Source organism: Rhamphochromis sp. 'chilingali' (assembly GCF_963969265.1).
Source record: "Rhamphochromis sp. 'chilingali' genome assembly, chromosome: 5".
In the NCBI taxonomy this organism is placed as follows: domain Eukaryota; kingdom Metazoa; phylum Chordata; class Actinopteri; order Cichliformes; family Cichlidae; genus Rhamphochromis; species Rhamphochromis sp. 'chilingali'.
Window position 1 is genome coordinate 1,758,098 of NC_137932.1, and position 20,910 is coordinate 1,779,007.

General features: G+C 45.9%; 1 protein-coding gene across 2 annotated transcripts in view; it reads left to right on the plus strand.

The window, feature by feature from the left end:
* flrt2 (fibronectin leucine rich transmembrane protein 2) overlaps positions 1-20,026 on the plus strand; it is a 49,515-nt gene extending 29,489 nt beyond the window's left edge. The window contains exons 1-2 of one of the 2 annotated variants that reach the window (XM_080883226.1): positions 14,455-15,188; positions 17,507-20,026. In XM_080883226.1, the coding sequence (XP_080739352.1) occupies positions 17,961-19,943 (1,983 nt within the window). In that variant the 5' untranslated portion in view covers positions 14,455-15,188; positions 17,507-17,960 and the 3' untranslated portion in view covers positions 19,944-20,026. Of the gene's footprint in view, positions 1-14,454; positions 15,189-17,506 lie in introns of those variants that run through there. The other variant, XM_080883227.1, reaches the window with a different exon arrangement.
* The last annotated feature ends 884 nt before the right edge of the window (positions 20,027-20,910 follow it).

Genomic DNA, 20,910 nt, shown 5'->3' on the forward strand with positions numbered 1-20,910 from the left:
TGCTCTGCCTCGCGGCCATTTGTTTAACCGTTCCAGGCCACTGTGGATGTTGTAGAGACGTCCGTGCACGCGGTCTGTGACAGCAGGGGCTATCAGTGTAAATCTGTGCAGAGACACACAATTAATCACATCGGCGTGTTGAACAAGTGGCTCGCCCTGACAAATGCATGCGGGCAGCGGCCGCTGGGAGCGAAACATAGTATTTAGTGTACAAATGACATTCCATCAAGGTGGCGTTTAATAAAAAACAGGCACGCTCTCATACAGGACACAGGGGAGCGTATTCAAAAGAGGCCTGTTGTTTGGTGCGCACACAAGGGTTTAGTGTACTGCAGCCCAAATTTAGCTCGTTAGCATCATCCTCGTATCGTTTGAAATTGTAAATACATTTTCTTTTCTGGCATTTTCAACTCCTCACTGCAGGCATGTCATGTGCCTGCCTGCTTCAAGTCCTCCACCATAATCCCTGTCCCCAAGAAACCTAGGATCACTAGACTAAATGACTACAGACCCGTGGCTCGGACATCTGTGGTCATGAAGTCTTTTGAGCGCCTAGTTCTCTCCCATCTCAGGACCCTCACGGCCCCCCTCCTGGACCCCCTGCAGTTTGCATATAGAGCCAACAGGTCTGTAGACGACGCCATCAACATGGCCCTACACTTCATCCTGCAGCATCTGGACTCCCCAGGAACCTACGCCAGGATCCTGTTTGTGGACTTCAGCTCTGCCTTCAACACCATCCTTCCAGACCATCTCCGAGACAAGCTTTCCCAGATGAATGTGCCTGATCCCATCTGCCGGTGGATCACTGACTTCCTGACGGACAGGAAGCAGCATGTGAAGCTGGGAAAGAATGTCTCGGACTCCCGGACCATCAGCACCGGCTCCCCTCAGGGCTGTGTTCTTTCTCCTCTGCTCTTCTCCCTGTACACCAACTGCTGCACCTCCACCCACCAGTCTGTCAAGCTAATCAAGTTCGCAGATGACACCACCGTCATTGGGCTCATCTCGGACGGGGACGAGTCTGCCTACAGGAGAGAGGTTGAACGTCTGGTGTCCTGGTGCAGCCACAACAACCTGGTGCTGAATGCCCAGAAGACAGTGGAGATTATTGTGGACTTCAGGAAGCACACAGCCCCACTCCCCCCCATCATCCTGACTGACACCCCCATCACCTCTGTGGACTCATTCCGCTTCCTGGGTACCACCATCACCCAGGACCTGAAGTGGGAGCCCACCATCACCTCCGTCATCAAGAAAGCCCAGCAGAGGATGTACTTCCTGAGGCAGCTGAAGAAATTCAATCTGCCAACACGGACGATGATGCAGTTCTACACTGCAATCATTGAGTCCATCCTCACCTCCTCCATCACCGTGTGGTACGCTGGAGCCACTATCAGGGACAAACAGAGACTGCAGCGTGTTGTGCGCTCTGCTGAGAAGGTGATTGGCTGCAGACTCCCATCTCTGCAGGACCTGTACACCTCCAGGACTCTGCGGCGTGCAGCCCGGATCTCAGCTGACCCTTCTCACCCTGGACACAGTCTGTTTGACCTGCTCCCCTCAGGCAGGAGGCTCCGGTCCATTCGCACCAGAACCTCTCGCCATAAGAACAGTTTCTTCCCCTCTGCTGTTGGACACATGAACAATAACCATATGACTGTCCCCGCCACTAACACATGACCCTACGCTGTGTTCACTGCATCATTCCATGTTTGGCACTGATCACCACCTGCACTCATGTATATATCTTTCTACGTAGCACTCTTAATTCTTACTCTCATGTATATATCTCATGTATATCTCATGCACATATCTTCCCACGTAGCACTTTTAATTCTTATCCCTACTTTTATTTTTTCCATGTCTATTTAAGTGTTATTTATGACACCATGTTTGCACTGAAGCACCGCAGCAATTTCCTAATGTTGTAAACCTGCTCAACATTTGGCAATAAACCCCATTCTGATTCTGATTCTGATTTACACTTTTGTTAACTTGCCCGTTTATCACAAGATAAGTATTTACTGAGCACAAAACGCACTTTTAAAGGCAAGCGGGCAAGTTTTATTTTCCAGATGGCTTTGATATAGATCATAGCGGTGTCACCGCCGAAGCATGCTTTCCATTATTGGGAGCATTTAAAAGCTTTACCTCTTAAGGCTAATGCAAAGTGACAAATCCAAAGGGGTTCAAACAAAGAAAGGCAGCAGATCTTACAAATGGAATTGTCCCCATGGGCAAACCACATAATATTCATATCAAACCCGATACATCCACCATTTGAATTTCTAACCATGCAATCAGGGGCTTTGCCAAGTTAGTGAATACGCCGTGATGAGTGTGACGATAAGAGGGGACCAACGGGGCACTGTGGCTTTTGTGAAAGACTGCGCTCTCATTAGCCATCAAACATCTCGAGTCGGTATAAAATATTAGCTCACAGGCAGTAAACACTTCCTGTGCTGCAGAGCCTGGAAATCTAATTTGATAAGTGGGAATGGTGGTTTTTTTAAACTGTTCGCAAGAGCAGCTTTTCACTGGTGACAGGATGTACATCGCAGTCACACTGAGACCTTACAATTATAAAATATTATCTATCTCAAATAAATGCACTTTACAGTCGAGGCATTTGATGCATTCTGGAATTTTCTTTGGGCGTTCCCATATGGAAAAGATAAATAGAAATCTTATAAAGTTTGTGTCTGTTTTGTGTGAAACTTGTATGAAAAGCATACAAGAGTGAAAACAGATATAAGGCCCATTGAAAAATTATATAATGAAACTTGTATGTTTTGGATACTTAGTAAAACAATGTATGAAAGTAATGAGAAAGTGGCCACTTTCATGAGTAAATCATATACATTTTTACTAGTTCTCTTCCATATGGGTTGACTGCCCGTTTTTGCTCTACATGTTGAGGCCTGGGCTCTGGGGAGGCCGATCCATGACTGAGTTGTTTTTACTCATGTTTTCTGATTATTATTTTTTTAGTTTTAAAGTCCTAAGATTCAGTTTTCAGTAAACATTTTATAAAAATGTGTTTTTCTGTTTTATGTAATTATCTTATTAAAACCACAGCCAATACAGCCTTCGTTCTCACAATATCATATAATTGATTGTCCCAAGAATCAGAACAGAATTGGGGGAAAAGGCTTTTTTCTGCCCCTTTAATGTTGCTCCTAATTTGATCTGTTATTGTTTACAACTCTCAGGATGTTTGTTACATATGAACAGATAGATAATAATACACGTTACAGTATTACTGCCGACAGCAACTTAAAAAACAAACTTACTCGTGTCTGCAGACAAATGAATCCTGTCACCTCGCCTCGATGACGCCTGACGTTTACGTGATCCACCGTGTCGACACGAGTCCGATGCAGCCAGCTGGCAGGACGCTGTGGCCGATGTCACTGTGGTCAACGCTTTCGTATTACTTAAAAAAGGCCGTTGGCGCCTGTTCGCTCCGTCCCTTTCCTTTAGCGCTGTTATTCTGGGCAGTGGGTCTTATAAATAACTAATAAAGACAAATCCGTGATGTATTCATCTTAATGCACAGTGGCAACAGGGGCAGGTGTGCTGGCTTATTTCTACCTTTTGTAGGACAGCGCAATTAATCTGCTTTGTGCCAGGTTAAGAGCAGCGAGAGGGATGTGGAAAGAGACAAATGAAAAACCAAAAGGGAAAGTCATGAATTTTACAGTGAACTCAACCCAACGAGCACCTGACCTCGGTTACCTTTACACTCACACCTCCATCGAGAATCACTTCCTTAGAAAATAAGAGGCACCGGTGAAGTCGCCTGTTCCCGAAATAGAAAAACAATGAAGATAGGTGACGCTAGGCGTGTGTGTGTCGGAGAGAGGGTAAAGTGGGGAGATATTAGCCATGTGTGATTCATTTACAACAGCATGCTTCAATTAATCTGGGCAGGGTGGCAGCACCGGGGTTGGGCCCCGTGCCACCTGAGCGAGAAAGGAGGAGTGATCTGTTGCTCAGCGAGGGATGAGCGATGAAAACAGATCCCTTCGAATCGATCGCTCTGCTCTTCCTCTCTCGCTGAGCCTCTTTGTTCTCCCTCTTCACGGGACGCGAGGCCAGAAGAGGCTCGATGAGACGCTCTGAATCACCGGGCGTCCCTGAAGCACCCTGAGAGGAGTGCTAATTCTCGTGTAGGCGTTCACCTCTAGAGACGCCCTCGGGATGTTTCATGAGAGTGAGGTGGGCACGCTGCGGCAGTTAGTGGAAGCAGAGCAGGGAGGCAGGGAGAGGAGGCAACCAGACCAAGGGGCAAAAACCACAGCGACCAGATGGAAGTGCAGATTGTTTTAAGGGGCTACTGCCTCAGCAAAACCACGTTTACTGAAATCTCATGTTTGTGTTTTAGGACATAGTGAGCAGCACTTTGGGATCCTGCAAAGAAGAAGATTTAAAAAAGCGGTCATGTGCACATCTCATGTTGTTTAATTTCAACTCCAAAATAAGAGCAAAAGAACACTCGCCAGGCTTTTTAATACCATAACGCATGAGGTTACACTGAAGCTCGCCAAGTCCAATAGTGTGATTGTTGCAAGAATAAATAAAGTGGAACAAAAAAAATGTGATGATGATGAATTAACCAGAGGAAAGAAACGTATATTAAGACACAGGATAAGGATATTAAATTACGGCACTTGATGGGAAAAGACAAGCAAATGGCATCGGCGTGGCAGAGGATTACCGGCTGTAGCTTAGTGGTGTCTGACAGCGTAATTATATTTTTAGCTGACTGTTTTGTGAGCCGTTTCACCTGCCTTCTGATGTAATCTGGATTTATCCAAAGTCCTGCCTCACGCATCGGGGGATTTTTCACACCCAAAGGGCGAGAGGAGGGCTAAAACGGATAATAGGAGCCTTTCGCACATCCACCGCAATGCCTACTTTTTGGACGTACCGCAGGCTGAAGTGTCTCCTCGCTTCCCAGGCAATTAAACATTTCCACGAGGAATAGAGATTGGCAGAGTGTTTAATCTGAAAGTGAAGACGTGGGAGCACATAAGCAAAGAGGAAGTGAAGAACAGCCTTCGCGTGTGCGTCTGTGCCTGGCGTGCGCGACTGTTTGGATAATTTAAGCTGCTGAATTAAAAAAAAAAGGAAGCAATGATCGTAATAAGGACGACAACAACAATTATCTCTTCATTTTACTCAGGGTTATTTAAATAAAGAAGGTTTACAATGAAACCCCCATTATATGCTTAGGTAGTGTAATTATCTTTAATTAAAATATAGCAATTAATAAGTGTCTCAGGTCGTGCGAGCATAAATTGTCTCGAGACGTCCTCCACTTGGCTCTAATTTGAAATGGTGCATTAATAAATCAGCTGTCAGAAGAGGAAAAGGTTCAGGGGACTGTGGTGTTTTGGTGTTCCGGGGATTTAGTTAATTAGTTGGAGGGGAAAGCCAAGATAAACACAGATTGTCATTCGAGCACAGGCAGAGCCTTTAAGCAGCTGCTGAGACCTGATCAAATCAAGTTGGTGGTCAGAGCAGTGCAGCGCTGCAGCGCATACTCATCTTCTTAGGTTGCTACCGATCCAGTTTGGCAAAACAGTGTTTTATTGCCGAGTTCCTCGTTTTCAGACACTGAAAGTTTCATTTTATTCACGTGCAACATGAAAAAGAGAAATATGTGCGGGGCTCATTGGATGCGTAGCAGTCCTTGTGTTTCACGACATAAAGTATTTGTCATCTTTACTGTAAACCAAGCTTGTAATTGTGTTTTGGCAGCTCGATGAACTTGTTCATTGGCTTTGCACTCATTTACCGTTGCTGATATCAAAGTCTAGATTCTCTAACTTTTATGAGTCAACCAAAAAAATTCCTACATTTCCCATAATGCAACCCAATAATATCATTGGTATGTCCACTTCTTTAAAAAACAAAGAGTATGTTTTGGGCGAAGGCCGAGGCGACCCTGAAAGACACCACCCAAGTGTTTTCTCTTATAAAATCAGTGGAGTGGCCTTAACTGTTTTTAATTTTATTGCACTTCTACAAAGTTATTTCTCCGCTCACGTGGGCATGTGTCTGGCTGAAACTGAATCACTAGCAGGCTTTCAGTCCTTAGTATGAAATGAACCTACATTTCCCATAATGCAGTTAAATATTACCTCACAGAGAAGCAGCTCAAACTGTTTCATCAGTGTTGCAACCCTTTGTGTACAGAATAATGTGCACGTGACTTCCTCCTCGCAGGCAGTAAGGCCGTCATGACCCGTGTGATGAAATAAGTCACGAGTTGTACCTTGTCTCTGGTGTGGTAACTGTTGTGATCTTTTGAACCTGTTGAACTGATTGCATCTGTCTTCAGTCAAAACAGGCGTTTGCTAACGTGTCACATGAGTGACCAGCCTGCATCAGTCATCATGGAGTGATGAGCACTGATTCAGGGTCTGGCTATGGGATTGTGCAGTGCCTGGTTCAGTGACTCATAGATGTACGGTACTTAGAAGTGTTTAGCCTGGGAGGCAGGAGCGGCCCTGAGACCCTTTTCCACCCACCCAGAAGACTTCCTCTATGCTCCGTGCAGAAGGGGAAATTTAGCCCAGATGTGACTTCAAACAAAAGAAAAGCTGCAGGGATTGGAGGTGGGATCAGGCCCATCTTTCGCGTGACCCCGAGACCTGCTCCTTCCTGGCATCTGTCTATTTTTCTCCTCTACTGTTCTTTCTCTGCTGATCTCTTGTAAGTTTCTCTCTCGCGGGTCTTTTTACTTTTACTCCTAAACATCCTGGCTGTTTTTAACAAGCCTGCGCTGTGTCAAGGAAATCCTGCGAGGAAGCACATTTTTCACCAAATAAAGTGAAATTCCAGGATTTGTAAAGTTGAACACACTTCAAGCCTTTTAGCTAAAAACAGCTACATGAAGTTGGCCTGCTTTACGCTTTTCAGCCGGGTATTTTATTTCTTCTCAGAAATATCAAACGAGCTGTGGGGGTGTTTAAGAAAAGGTTCAAACGTGAAGATAAAACATATGTAGTCATGAAATATCAGAATAAAAATTCTGCAGTCGTTCTTCTTTATTTCCCTTGTGAAGAAAAAAAGAAACTTTTTTTTTTTACATTAAAATGACAGTTTTTGGCTTTAAATGTGTTTTGAACGCTCTGGTATGACAGTGCACTGTTCTCCTGCCAGTTTCAATTCTTAGTAACTTCCTTACTCCATGAGAGCCTGACGTCATCTTTAAAAATGCAAATACTAGCAGCTCCGTGAGGCTCCGCCTAAACACGAAATGCTAATAAGGCAAAGTTCACATGCGTCACAGTGACAAAGCTAACGTACTCGTGATTACTGTTCTGTTGTTCACACCGTGGATCTGTAGTTTCACAGGGATCGTTCAGAATACATGGAAATGTGACGCATTTTTTTATAAACAGGGTTGAGGTGATAAAGTTTAATTTTAATTTTTTTTTATTTCATATTTTTAACAGGTTGTGAAAAAAAAACTAATGATCGGAGCATCAGAATTTCAGGCAGCAGCAACCTGACAGCAATCATCTTCTTATACAAAGTTTCTCTGGCTGAACTTCCAACAACTAGTTCTGATTTACAAACGAGTGCCATTAAGGGAGCCGTGTCATAAATCCTTAACTGACCTGTTAGCATAGATTAGCAGAACACTCGCCTTTCAGGCACGTTTTGCCCTGCAAAAAAATGATTGAATATAATTTAGTATTGTTTCAGTTTTTAAGGAATTACTGGAATAGCTCTCCTAGTTTGGCTTTTAATATGTTCATGGCAATTACAAATGTTTACCTGGAAGTTGAGTGTCCGACACACTCCACCCCTGGCAACTCTGGCTGATTGGGACCCACACCCAGTTTCACACCTTGGCTCAGGCGATTAGAGGATCATCAGGGGGTCCTTTTGTCCCTCTGTGGGGGGTCACTCCCACTGGGTTTAAATCTGGGACTCTCCACCATTTGACCTTAGAACTGAAGAAGCTTCTCAGATGAGAGGTGAAACGTCTTCAAGCAACTTAAAGGAGTCCAGACGCTTTTCTTTGCAAGCTCCTTTGACTCCACCCCTAGGGCGACTTTTGATCTCGAGCTGATTGAAAAGGTCAACCGGTCTCCAAACAATCACGGTCTGACTTGGATTCAATGCTGACACTCTTAGACAGTTTCGTAATAGTTTGCAAATAACTGCAGACATATTGCCAGCCCGTTGCAGTCAATTGGAGTGAGTCTGTGCCGATGAGCCCGAGTCAGCTATATGAATATGATTAATCTTCTAAGGACCATTAAAGTTTGATTGTTTGCTCCAGACAAAAATATGTCAGCAGCTATCAAAGTGCTGGAGCAACAAGGCCATAGCAAGGCCAAAAAAGCAGCAATGATTGGAAAACTACTTATGTCTTTATTGCTCAACAGAATATTTTTAATCGGGATGGTCTTGAAGGCTTTGGAGGATTGAAGAAATAAAGAAAAGTATTTTCACTCTGTGAGCAGATTGCACTGCTGTAGTGCTTTGAGACGCACTGACTGCAACATACTGGCAGAGATAAATATCACAGACCTGTTGTGTAAACTAAAGTAAAGATTTCCCAGGGTGGACGGCACCTTTTAAGATATTTTTCACAGCAGCGAGCAGCACACGTCAGCAAAAAGGCCGCCACTCATCTTCACAATTAGACACTGCACGGCACTCGTCAGCGGTATTAAATCGTAGAAGGGCAGCGATGACATGGCAGCCACATATCAAGAACCAGTCCTCTTTTGACCTCCTTTGATTTCAAACCACTCTGCCCCTTTTCTCCCCCTACACCCCCTCCGCTCCCCCTTCCTCTGCTGCTCTCTCCCCCATCCCTCCCTCAGCAGAACTACAGGGGCTTGCTTGTTGTCAAGTCAGTGTTTTTACAGCCTGGCATTAGCACAGGGCAGCATTCAGTCAGGACCCTGCATTCACTCTGGCTCCCCTATAATTCACATGCTCACGTTGGAGCGCGCTGCCTTCGGTGCTACTCGTGAAACGACCCTGATTGAGCCGCGACAGTTCCGCTGACCATTTTGCTCATTTTATTAAAGCAACTTTTATTCCTCGCCGATAAATCTTTTTACATTTTAAATGCCAACACGAAACAGCCCCCATGACATTATAGAGGCAGATGGAGTGGAGCTGGATTCGTACAGGACGCTGTGCGCTTGACTTTTTCCTCCGCTTTTAAAGAGGGCCTGTTATTATGCTCGTTTCCAGCTCCATAGTTTCATTCTTGGACTGCACCAGAGTAGCTTTGCATGATTCATAGTTAAAAATAATCCTCTTTTTTTCACCTTTTGTTTTTATGATGGGTGCCTGTGGCTAATCGGAAGGTTGGCGGTTCAATTGCTGATCCGGTCTGCATGCCAAAGTATCCTTAGCCAAGATGCTGAGCCCTGATGAGTTCATCCTAGTATGAATGAGTGCGAATGTCATTGATACAAAAAAATACTTGTATGAGTGTGTGTGTGAATTATTGACTGAATAAAGTAGAAACGCTTTATATGAGAAGAAGTCCCATTACCTTATACGAGACCTTGGTGCGCCCCAACATCTGCTATTTAAAAAACAAGCTTTTTTGGTTTCCTAATCTTTCCTTTAATCTTCCAACCTTTGTTCTGATTGGCTGCTCCTGGCAAAGAGAAACCCATGTTTCAGATGTCAGGATGCTCTAAATGACATAATCCAAGGCACAAATTTAACAAAAAAATGTTGGAAATGGAGTATTTAGAGTAGAAGATACACGAGCTTGTGGTTATAGTTATGTGTGTGTGTGTGTGTGTGCTTATTTTTGTGTTTGTGCCTGTTAAAAAATCGAAAGATCAAAAAGTTAAAAGTGGTAAAAAAAAGCACTAAATCTGGAGGGGTTAAAGAGTTTGTTCACAGCCCCCTGCCTCCTCTCAGCTCACTCCTTGGCGATATAATATACATCGTGTTGTCGGCCAAGTTATTTCCCTTGGCTGTGAAAAAGCGGCCCTTCTAGGAGTCGCGCCGTGCTGTTAGATGCATGTGGATTGATAATCGACGAGGGCAAACATAATTACATTGCCTGAGAAATTAATGAACGCATTGATCTCCCACTCTAAACCTAATCAGCATATTTTTCTTTAAGCCACTGGAATCTGGAGCGGCGGGGCCCCGATTGCATCACAGCTCGCAATATTACTGTGGTTTCCCACAGTTACTGCTTTTCAGAGATCCTGCCAATACGTGCACGGAGGTTTTTAAACACTGATGTTGTTGCCACCTTTGAAGTGCCTTTCGGTGTCCAGATGTAAATTCATGCAGGGAGAAACGTGATAAGCTAATGATGTCTCTCGGGGACTGCAGCTAACATAACCGTGGGATAAACATATCTGCATATCTAAGTGGACTTTCCCCCCACGCTTCTCCTTCCTCTGCCCTCCTTTAACACTGTTTGGGGCCCTGAACAGGAGCAGATGGACAGAGCAGGCTTTGATGTGCGCTCGGGTCATGTGTGTATCTGCAGTTTTATCAAGGTACACAAGCGTGCAGAGTAAATACACCACACCAAAAAAACTAAAATCCCTGGGAAGGTCTGTGGGCAAGTGAAGGGGAATTTCCACTTCCAGTATGTTCCTGCATTTGTCCGATATAGTTTCAAACACATGCAGAAGGAATCCTGATGAATTTGATCTGCTGCGACTCTTATTTATTTATTTTGCAGGTAATTTTACATCTGACCTCTGCTCTGTTATTTTGCTTGACAACAATGAGCAAAACCAAATTAACAAGCCAGATAATGGCTTCAGCGTATTTGCCCATAGCCCCCCCCACCTTCCTTTGCTCATCTAAATGTCTGTCATTTCATCCCCATTTGTGTGCTCGAGAGAGAACGAGACATACCGCCGCGCTGCAGCGACCGTGAACGTAGCACACTGCTGCAAAACACGTCCATCAAGGAGAAAATAAAAATAGGCTGTTTCCTCTAAATTCACTTTATCAATAATTCATGGCGTGCGGAGACGCTTGATTTATGAAGGAATTAAATGTTGTGGACTGGGCCTCGCAACGGCCGCCCATCTGTCTCGGGGACGCGGCGGACAAAATTAAACGTGAAAGGCAAACGCGAGAACAACCGAATCATCTCGTGGAAGGACTGTAGCTTTTAGAAGACTTGAGCGACACGTGCTCACCGGACAGGCCTGACTGGACGATATGACGGGGGTGATTAAGCGGGAGCTGCCCGATTTGTTGGAAAGGTTGTTCATGACTTATGTGCGTTGTTGAAATGGGTCACCGCAAGTCCATCATTAATGCTCTCTGGCAAATGGAGGCAAAGATCAAAGGCAGGCGCACCTGCTGACCTGAACGGCTTCCTGACCCCGGCTCCGCCTCACGCAGCACACAGATCATGACAGCTTTTAGTATTTCTAAGGCAAAAGCTGACATTTAAATGCCTCCTCTTTTGTTAGTAATTTATATTTCTTTCCTGTGAAAGCTAATATAAATTAGAATGACATCCTAGCAGGATCAGACCGGTTTTGCCTCTGACATGTTTGCTAGCCCTCCGAGGCGACGCACTGCAAACCTCTGCCGTTCATGAAAGACACACATCATAGCCTACAAATGCTGTTTGCATGTTTCCCTACCATCTCAGGCACAAATCAGCTGTCAAACCTTTTACGACTTTCAGCGCTCTGCTGTTTAGACTGCAGTTCACTGAGGACGGGGAAACTAGCAAACTACTGCTAGTCAGCCTGCCTTTGCACGGTTGGAGAACACAGAGTTGACACTACAGGATAAATTCCAGTAGATAAATAATTGGAATGTAACATATTATGGTTTTGTATATGTGGCTCAATACTTACATGGGCAAAAGGAGAGTTATAAGCAGTGTTCCCATCTTACCATCACATGGTAACATAGTAACAATTGTAACAATGTCAGACTGCTGGTTTACTTAGAATATTTCATTCAGAACGGGAGGCCGAGCCCTTGGCTTTCAGGTCCTTCTTCTTTTAATAATAGACTTCAAACTTTCCTTTTTGATAAAGCGCATAGTTATGGCTGGATCAGGTGACCCTGAGTCCTCCCGTAGTTACGATGCAATAGCTGTAGGCTGCTGGGAGCTTCCCATGAAGTACTGACTGCTTCTTCTTCACTCACCTCGTTTCACTCTCTCTGTGTTTAGACACCACTCTGCAGGTAATCATTAGTTATTATAAATCTCTGGCTCCCTTCCTCGGTGTGTCTTTTGTCCTGTCTCGTTGCCCTCATCCCCAACCGTCGATGGCTGCGCCTCATTTTCTTCTTTTTAAAAAGGTGTTTTTCCTTCCTACAGTCTAGAAAGTGTTACCTCACAGGGGGTCGTCTGATTGTTAGAGTCTTTATCTTACCTTGGGATGACTGTTGTTGGGATTTATGTATAAAACTGAATGGAATTCAACTAAAAATTATACCACATATATGCATGTAGTTATATTTTTGTTTAGCTGCAGCCATGTTGGCAGTTGTGAATGCCTAGCATTGTGGCGTTTGCTAACAGTAGCGCAGAGTCATAAAGTCAGCAAATTATTTGGGAGGTTATACAAAGAGGATTGGAGTTGTCTGCGCTTCCTAAGATCAAAACCATTATTGGAGCCTGTCTACGATTATGTTGTCTATGTTTTACGACGCCGTGGAACTCGAGTACATCACAGTTGCCTGTATGCTGCTGCTGAGTGACCGTCTTTGTAAAGTTTCCCATTGGTTGGTTTTTATCTGTACATCTTTGCTGGGGCTGGTTCGTCCTTATCTCTGCATATATGTGTACAAAAACATAAACGGTATAGCCTGCACTCTCCCAGTATTACACAAACATTTGTCCCCAGAGTCAGAATTAGGGAAGAAAAAAAGCTTTTAAATGTGCTGCTGCTGTTTCCTGGAAGGATTTACAGAATGAGCTGAAAGGTCGGATTCCATGACAAAATTCGTATCTTGTACTTACATAAACTACTGTTTAAAAATTATTGTTGCTGCTTTTCTTGTCTTCTGTTGACTTAAAGTTACTCCCAACACGTCTGTGAGTTGCCTAACCCGTCCTGTCAAAGCTGACTTGAAGCGAGAGTTGACATGATTCATTTAGTGGCTTCTCCTCGTTTCTGCCGTCCATTATCGTCTTCTGACTTTATCTTTTGGCATCTAACCACAAACCCGAACCATTTAAAGAGCGTTTTGCAGCTTTGCATGTTTTCCTAGCTTCAGGTGCACAACTGAAAAATATATTTGAAACACAGGTAAATCAGGCCTTCTTACGACAATAACACGTGGAGTGATACAAGCTGACTGACACATTTAAATCGTTGCTATTTGTGATACCTTTATTAGTTATCATTAATAATAATAATGATTGACATGGTAGTTGGCTTATTTTCATGTCAATCACTTCACACTGAGTTAGCTTTAAACATATTATGCTAAGTCACATGTCACATTTGAAGCAGAAAAACATGGAATCGTTTCATGTCTGTGGAAGGTTATTCCCTCTGGTAGCTTTGACATTTCTTTCATCCGAACATAAAAACAGTACAAAAGTTGGCCTTTCACAGGAGAATGAGTCACAACCCTGAATCAGACCTCTTCAGCAAAATGGCGTCAGAAGCTCATCTCACAACAGGACCTGAGTGTGGCAACAGCAGGCCAGCTGTTTGCTAACATTAGCCACTTTAAGCTGTTAGTCATTAACAGCTAGCCAGGCTGCAACACACTCACTGTACTTATGAGTGTGACGTATGAATTTCATATACTTTAAACGTCCTCACTCATGCACACTTTACGTGGGCATGAGTGAGAGAAGCGTCACGTGAGCAATTAGGCAAAGTTTGGCGCACTGATACACGAGGAGCGTTAGCGCACGCCGGGGACGTGCGCGGGCACGGCAGCAGTGCGCCGGTGAGCCGGTATTAACGCCAGGGTGCAATGTAGTCTGATGAAATTACCGTGGCTGTCAGCGCCTGTCTGGAAGCTTTGAGGCAGTACAAGAGAGTGGCTGCGGGCAAAGATGAAGCCGTACTTTTGGGCTTAATTATCCAGCTTTAAGCTAATTAGAGGAACACTTCACAAAAAGAACAGGGGTTAAAGAGGCCTAAGACATTACAGCGGGCCAACAGAACAGCACAGAAGCACCGTAGCTAAAGAGAAAGCCCCATTTGCCTGACACTGGAAATTAAAATCCAGGATGATATAGAAGGAAAGGCAGATTTTTTTCCTTTTGCTTTTATTTAGCGGGAATGTGACTCCAGGACTAATTTCGGAATTTTGTGATTAAAATGAAAGTGTGTGTGTGTGTGTGTGTGTGTGTGTGTGTGTGTGTGTGTGTGTGTGTGTGTGTGTGGTTGGGGAGCTCGGATCTGACATCAGTGGCGAGGGTTAAGGTAGGCCGGGCAAAATAGCGTGTGTGGGGATAGAGTGTGTTTGAGAGACAAACTATTTTCTGCAGTGTGAGGGCAGCGGGGAGGATCTGTGGCTTAAAGCCATCACGGAGCCGCTCTGGAGGAGATGCATTCTTTATTCTGAGGAGGGGAGGAGGGACAGGAGAGAGAGAGGGGGAGAGAGAGAGAGAGGTGAGCGGAGAAGGCACGTCGCACTATCAGCTGAATCCATCTAAGAAAACAACTCGCAGGGAGTCCGGGTCTGAGCTGCGCCAGGCACTGAAAGGCAAGTCTGACCTCCCCACCAAAAACAGCGCACAGGACGGACGCAGCTGGCCGTCATGGCCCGTGGCGGATCAGGCGGCGGACAGTTAGGCGAGTGCGTCCTCACCGTTCGGCCAGAGTGTGGAAGGCGAGAGAAGTGCCCCCTGCCGCTGTCTCCGGTGCTTTTGCGCCGCTCACGGTGTTGAGTCGAAGCGGAGGGAGCTCTCCTTTTAGAAGCTGGGAAAACGCAGGAGAGAAAAAAAAGTACCGACGGCAGTGCGGACGGACTCGCAGCCACATCCGAGAGACACACACGGGGAGGCAGAAGGGGACATAACCCATGCGGGCAAATATGCTCCTCCGTAGAGTCGCCGGGTTCGAGCTGCTCGTAGGAACCGACTCGCACAAACGTCGCCGAACAGAGCTTTACGCACGGGTTTGCAGCAGGACCGCATGAAGGACGGAGGCGTAAAGACGGGGGAAAAGTTGACTGCGGTTGCGGGGTTTGCGATGGATAAAGGCTCAGCAAAGGTACGATGGATGCTTTTCGGTCAATAATGAAAGTGTGTGTTAAAATGCAGCTTTACATCGGGCCCGGGCTGCGTTTAAACGAACCACTTTTCACTCGAAATTCATTATTCCAGCGCAGAAAGCGTAACCGAACCCACATCCAGCAGAACTACGTATGGTAAGGAAAGGCGTTCGGGTTCCCAGACACTTTTAGAGAGAAAAAGCAAAGGAAAAACGGTTGTTCAGTTTATATTTGTGCGGTTCATGAGACATTTCATCGAGTTTTTGGCGCTAACAAAACACGCAGCTCCACATTTTTCCCACTCGAGTGAAAACCTGAGTTTTTTTTTTCTTCTTTTCCTCTTTCTTTTTGTAGAGGGGCTTTCACCTTCTGTGCACTGCACGGTTTTCGACCCCCCCCCGTTCCCCGCTTTGAAATAATTCATTCAAATGAACACCGCTCACTGGGCAGCCTTTGAAGTGTACCTGATCCGCCTCTTATCGCCTCTTAAATACCTTATCCATTTTTAAACTTTTAATTGCGTTTCTGGGGCTAAATCCAGTTCTAATCGGATTGTCCTGGCCACATATCACAGCGTTCATCTGGTGGTGAGAAACTGTGCTCCCTGGGCTGAAAATTAAATTAAAAAGAAAATCAAGACGGAAAAAAAGCAGAGTGTTGGTGGGGTAGTTTTTTCTCTCCTTTTTTATCAAGCCACTGCAGCTCATTGATCTGTGTTTCTTTGGTGGTGTTAAGTAAACTCGACACTGTGCTTCTTTGAATCTGGATTCTTGGTGACATTTTATTTATGCACCTATCGTAATCTTGATGCTGCTGCCTTCTGCTGTTGATTCTGTCGCTGTGGCAGCACATTTTATCACCTCATGTGGTTGCTTATCCCCACCACCACAAGCTTATTTGATTAAATTTAGCTCTTTCAATTTAGAAAAGTAGATCACAGATGTGTGTCAGAGGATTGTTTCTCCATCCCTGCCACAAAGAGCCCATGCGGGCTTCCATCTAGTCAACAAACAAATGGAGGAATTTAAGGAAGCGGAGCCATGAAGGCGTATAGATTTCTTCTTCTTTCTTTCCCCCCTCCTTCTACTAAATATAGCTGCTTGTCTGATATACCAAGTCTGGATTTAGTTGTTTAACACGGCCCCTAAACTGAACAGATTCCTCTGAGCTCGCTGAATGATGAGGGGCCCCATAACCCTGCAAGGCTCCTTAATCCACAGTCACGGCCGTTGCAGTGCTTAACATTCAACCAGTCGTTCCCACCGTCGTGTGTCATCCAATGCTGACTTCGGGTGGAGCTGCAGTTAAGCTGAAAGCTACCTATGGTAAGGAAAGGGGGGGGGGGGGGGGGGGGGCAGGGAAATATTTGATGGCTCATAAAAGTTGGAATAATGGATTTTAGGGAGGGGTGGTCTACTGTAATCCAGTGGCCTTGTGCTTCACTGCAAACCTCTCCGAGGTGGAAAAACAGCCTGTATCGATCATTTGTTGCAGGTGGAGGGGCTAAATTATTTTTCAATCCCATTTCTTTTGACAGCTTGTGCTTGTCACTCCATCCGGGGCGCGAGGGGAGCTGATATGCAGCGCCTCTGTTCCTCGATTGCCTCGTCTTTGTTTTCCAAACATCCACAGCCTCAAAATCTCCAGTTTGGCGACGTTAGGTTCAGGCCTTGCACGTAATAACGAGCTCTTCCTCGGGCCACCGGCAAAAACAATTGGCTGTGTTTACTGTAAGCACTTGTGTGTTTACCCGTGTACCTCTGCTCGAGAATCTGCTCAGGCAGCTGGGAAGCAGAAAAGAGGCTGTTGCAGCTTGTTTTCTGTTCGGCATTGTTTTCTTTTCCCAGGAAATATCCTCCGTGTCCATGTTGGCACACAGACAGCTCATATCTTTATTAACCTCGCCTCTTTTTAGCATGTTTTCCATTAAGCAGCGGTGATGTTGCTGAGAAACCCTGTGAATCCACGAGTGTGTGTCCTTGCAGTGCTCTATTACCGCCTTTGATAGAGCGCACGGGATAAAAGCCTTCTTTATGTCTGTGAAACCGGATGTGCAGGAGCTGTTCAGAATATTTATCAGACTCTTTTTTTTTTTTTACATAGTCAGTGCATAATTCCACAGTGCAATGTTTTGTGCCTCTGTCTGTCTTGGGAAAGAAGGGAAGAGTGGGAGCAAAATGGAAGTCAGTTGGTATGTGTTTGTATTTTAAATAAAGAGACAGAGGGAAAAGGGAGGCCCCCTATTTTTCTTTTCTTTTTTTCCAAGAACAGGCCACCTCTGAAAATACTCATCTAGCTTCTCTTTGTTTTCCCGCAGGTCTCTGGATCCAAATGTCACCCCCCTTGGACTCTGCCCTGGTCTGGGACCAGCAGTGTGTGACGGACAGGCGAGCAGAGCCTGCGGTGGCACTCAAATTGGCCCTGGCTGAGCTCTGCATGGAGCAGCGAGAGAAGAGTCCTGCTATGGTCTGATGTCTCAGCATGGATGGAGTCAGTCGGAGGCCTGGCCACCACTAATGAGACCATCGCTCTTCGGCTGAGGACTAGCATTTACAGGATTACTCCCACAGTTTCCTGCTCTTTTCCCAGCTAACTGCATCATTACTTAACAATCTTAGTTGGACTTTTTTATATATTTTCATGGGTCTGGTTTTTGGTGGATATATACGTCATTTGCCTCTCTGATTTTCATTTTTTTATTCCCTCCCGCCAGTTTTTTTTTTTTTTTAATTGTTGGTTTGCCTTTTTTCCCCCCTGTTTGTTTTTCCACTATGGAGTTTCTGGCTGGACCCTGGAATAAAGATTGGGCTTCGTTCTTGCAATTTTGGTTGACTGTCATCCTAAGCCTCCAAATGCAATTCAGCCCAGGTGCCTCTTGTCCGCAAGAGTGTCGTTGTGACAAAGGGTTTGTGTACTGCAACGAACGCAGCCTGACATCAGTGCCTCTGGGGATACAGGAGGGCTACAAGGTCCTCTACCTCCACAACAACCAGATCAACAATGCTGGTTTCCCTGTGGAACTTCACAATCTGGTCTCCGTAGAAACTGTGTACCTGTACGGCAACCAGCTGGACGAATTCCCTGTGAATCTGCCCAAAAACACCAAGGTCCTGCACCTCCAGGAGAACAATATCCAAACAATCTCCAAGGCAGCTCTTGCCCAATTGACTAAACTAGAGGAGCTACACCTTGACGATAACTCCATCTCCACAGTAGGGGTGGAAGAAGGGGCCTTCAGGGAGGCGGTAAGCCTCAAACTCCTCTTCCTCACCAAGAACCACTTAAGCAGCGTTCCCATTGGTCTTCCCGAAGACCTGAAGGAGCTGCGGTTAGATGAGAACCGCATTGCTGTCATTGCAGAGGAGGCCTTCCAGAATGTGACACGTCTACAGCGCCTCCTGCTGGACGGGAACCTGCTGACAGATGAGGGCATCGCACCAGGGACCTTCCAGGACCTGGCCACCCTCCGTGAGTTGGCTCTGGCCCGCAATTCACTAACTTTCCCCCCTCCTCTCTTGCCCAGCCAGTCGCTGGTCAAACTTAGCCTACAGGAGAACCAGATCGACCAGATCCCCGTGGCAGCGTTTGCGGGTCTAAACAGGCTGGAAAGACTGGATATCTCCAGCAACCAGCTTCAAACTCTAACACAAGGTGTGTTCGATGGCCTGTCCAGCCTGAGGCACCTCATAGTGCGAAACAACCCGTGGCGCTGTGACTGCACCGTAAAATGGGTGGTGGTGTGGCTCAAATCGCTGCCTTCCTCTGTCAACGCCCGCGGGTTTACGTGCTCGAGTCCGGAGAAGGTGCGTGGCATGACAATCAGAGAGCTCACGCTGGATATTATTGAGTGCCCCATTCAACCCGACCAGCCGCCCTGGCCCACCCTCCGCTCCACACCCCCTCCCCCACCCACCACCACCCCTGTCACCACCATGATTTCCACCCTCATCACTTCATCCATCCCTTACTACTTTGACTCCCCCTCCCCCACGCTGCCCCCCTTACTTAACAACCCTGCCGGACCCCTGCCTCCTTACGAGGACCCTCTTCAGATCTCCTTCCACGTGGTCAACTCCACCAACATCGACGTGAGCTGGGCTTCCTACTTTACTGTCACCGCCTACAAGGTCACTTGGGTCAAAAGGGGCCAAAGCCAAATCAACGAAGGAATGCAGGAGAGGACGGTGAGCGGGGACCTGCGGCGCATCAGCCTCACCAACCTGGATCCCCGGTCTGTGTATCGGATCTGCGTGCACGTCCTGGACACCCTTAATTCCTATAGGCCTGGGGAGGATACTATATGCTCCGAGGCCAGGACCAAGCCGCCAGTGACCACCAAGCCTCCGGGCAGAGAGCAGGCTCCTCAGGACAGCATCAGCTCCACGCTGCTAATGGCTGGGATCATAGGAGGGGCTGTTCTTATCGTCCTGGTTACGCTGCTCAGCTTGTTCTGCTGGCACATGCACAGGAAGAACCGGTCGTCTTCGACCAAGTGGAAATACAACCGCGGCAGGAGAAAAGACGACTACTGCGAGGCTGGAACCAAGAAGGATAACTCCATTCTGGAGATGACTGAGACCAGTTTCCAGATAGTGGCGCTGAACAATGAGCAGCTGCTCAAGGGAGATTTCCGCATCCAGCCCATCTACACTCCCAACGGGGGCATTGGATTTAGAGACTGTCACCTCAGTAACAACAGCATAGCCTACTGCAAGAGCAGCAACGTGCCCAGTACAGAGTTCTGCCACACGTGATGCTGCAGACACTCAGTACAGCAGCATACACACACACACACACACACACACACACACACACACACACACACACAAAGCAAAAAGACTTGCATAAACACACACACACTGTTTGTCTAGACATTGAAAAATATAAAAAATTATAGTGAAATATAACTGTATTATATATATTTCCAAGTTCTGTCTACGATGTAATTTATACTGTGGATAATAATGTGGGATTCTCTGCTATCTTTTTTATTCCTAGAAAAACAGATACAAGTGTTTCTTTTTTTTTATAACCAGCAGGGTTTTGGAAGTTGTTTTAACGGTCAGTACTGTACATGAACATGGATTTGTACAATCACGGCACCCTGGGTGTAGCTTCTGACAAAAAAAAAATTTGCTGTCAGCCTTGGAAATGTTTTTTGGGGGAGGGGGCGCTTTAGCAGGGCTGGGATCCTTTGCTAACCACAGAAGCAAAAATAGGACCTTTTCACACTTTGAAACCCTGCAAAAAAATCAAAAGAATAATAAAAACACCCTCCCCAGAACAACACAGCAGACGGGGAAATCCAAACACTGCTGATTAGAGGAAATATGGCGCTGGTTCAGTGACGGTGTGTTTAAAAAGGAAAAAAAGAAAACGTGAGAATTGAAGTGCACGTTCTTATTAATGGCAGCAAGGCAGGAAATGAGCAGAGGTAGGCGGTGGTGGCGTGTGACGGGGGTTGTGCACGGCCATGCAGGTTGGGAATATCATCGGTGTTGTTGAAAAGCCTGGGCTGAAAGTTCCTTGACACTAAAAGCATCTTTGTTCTGTTTGTTTCCAGGTAGAATTGGTGGGTTTTGGACAGCTCTGGAAAAATTATTGTTTCTAAAATCATGCTTGAATGTGCTGATTCTTGCTGATCCTTTCCTTTCGAAGAAACATTCGTTCGCTCAGCTTCTTTCCCCCCCAAATGTTTTGGCCAGTGAGGCCACAAGGGGG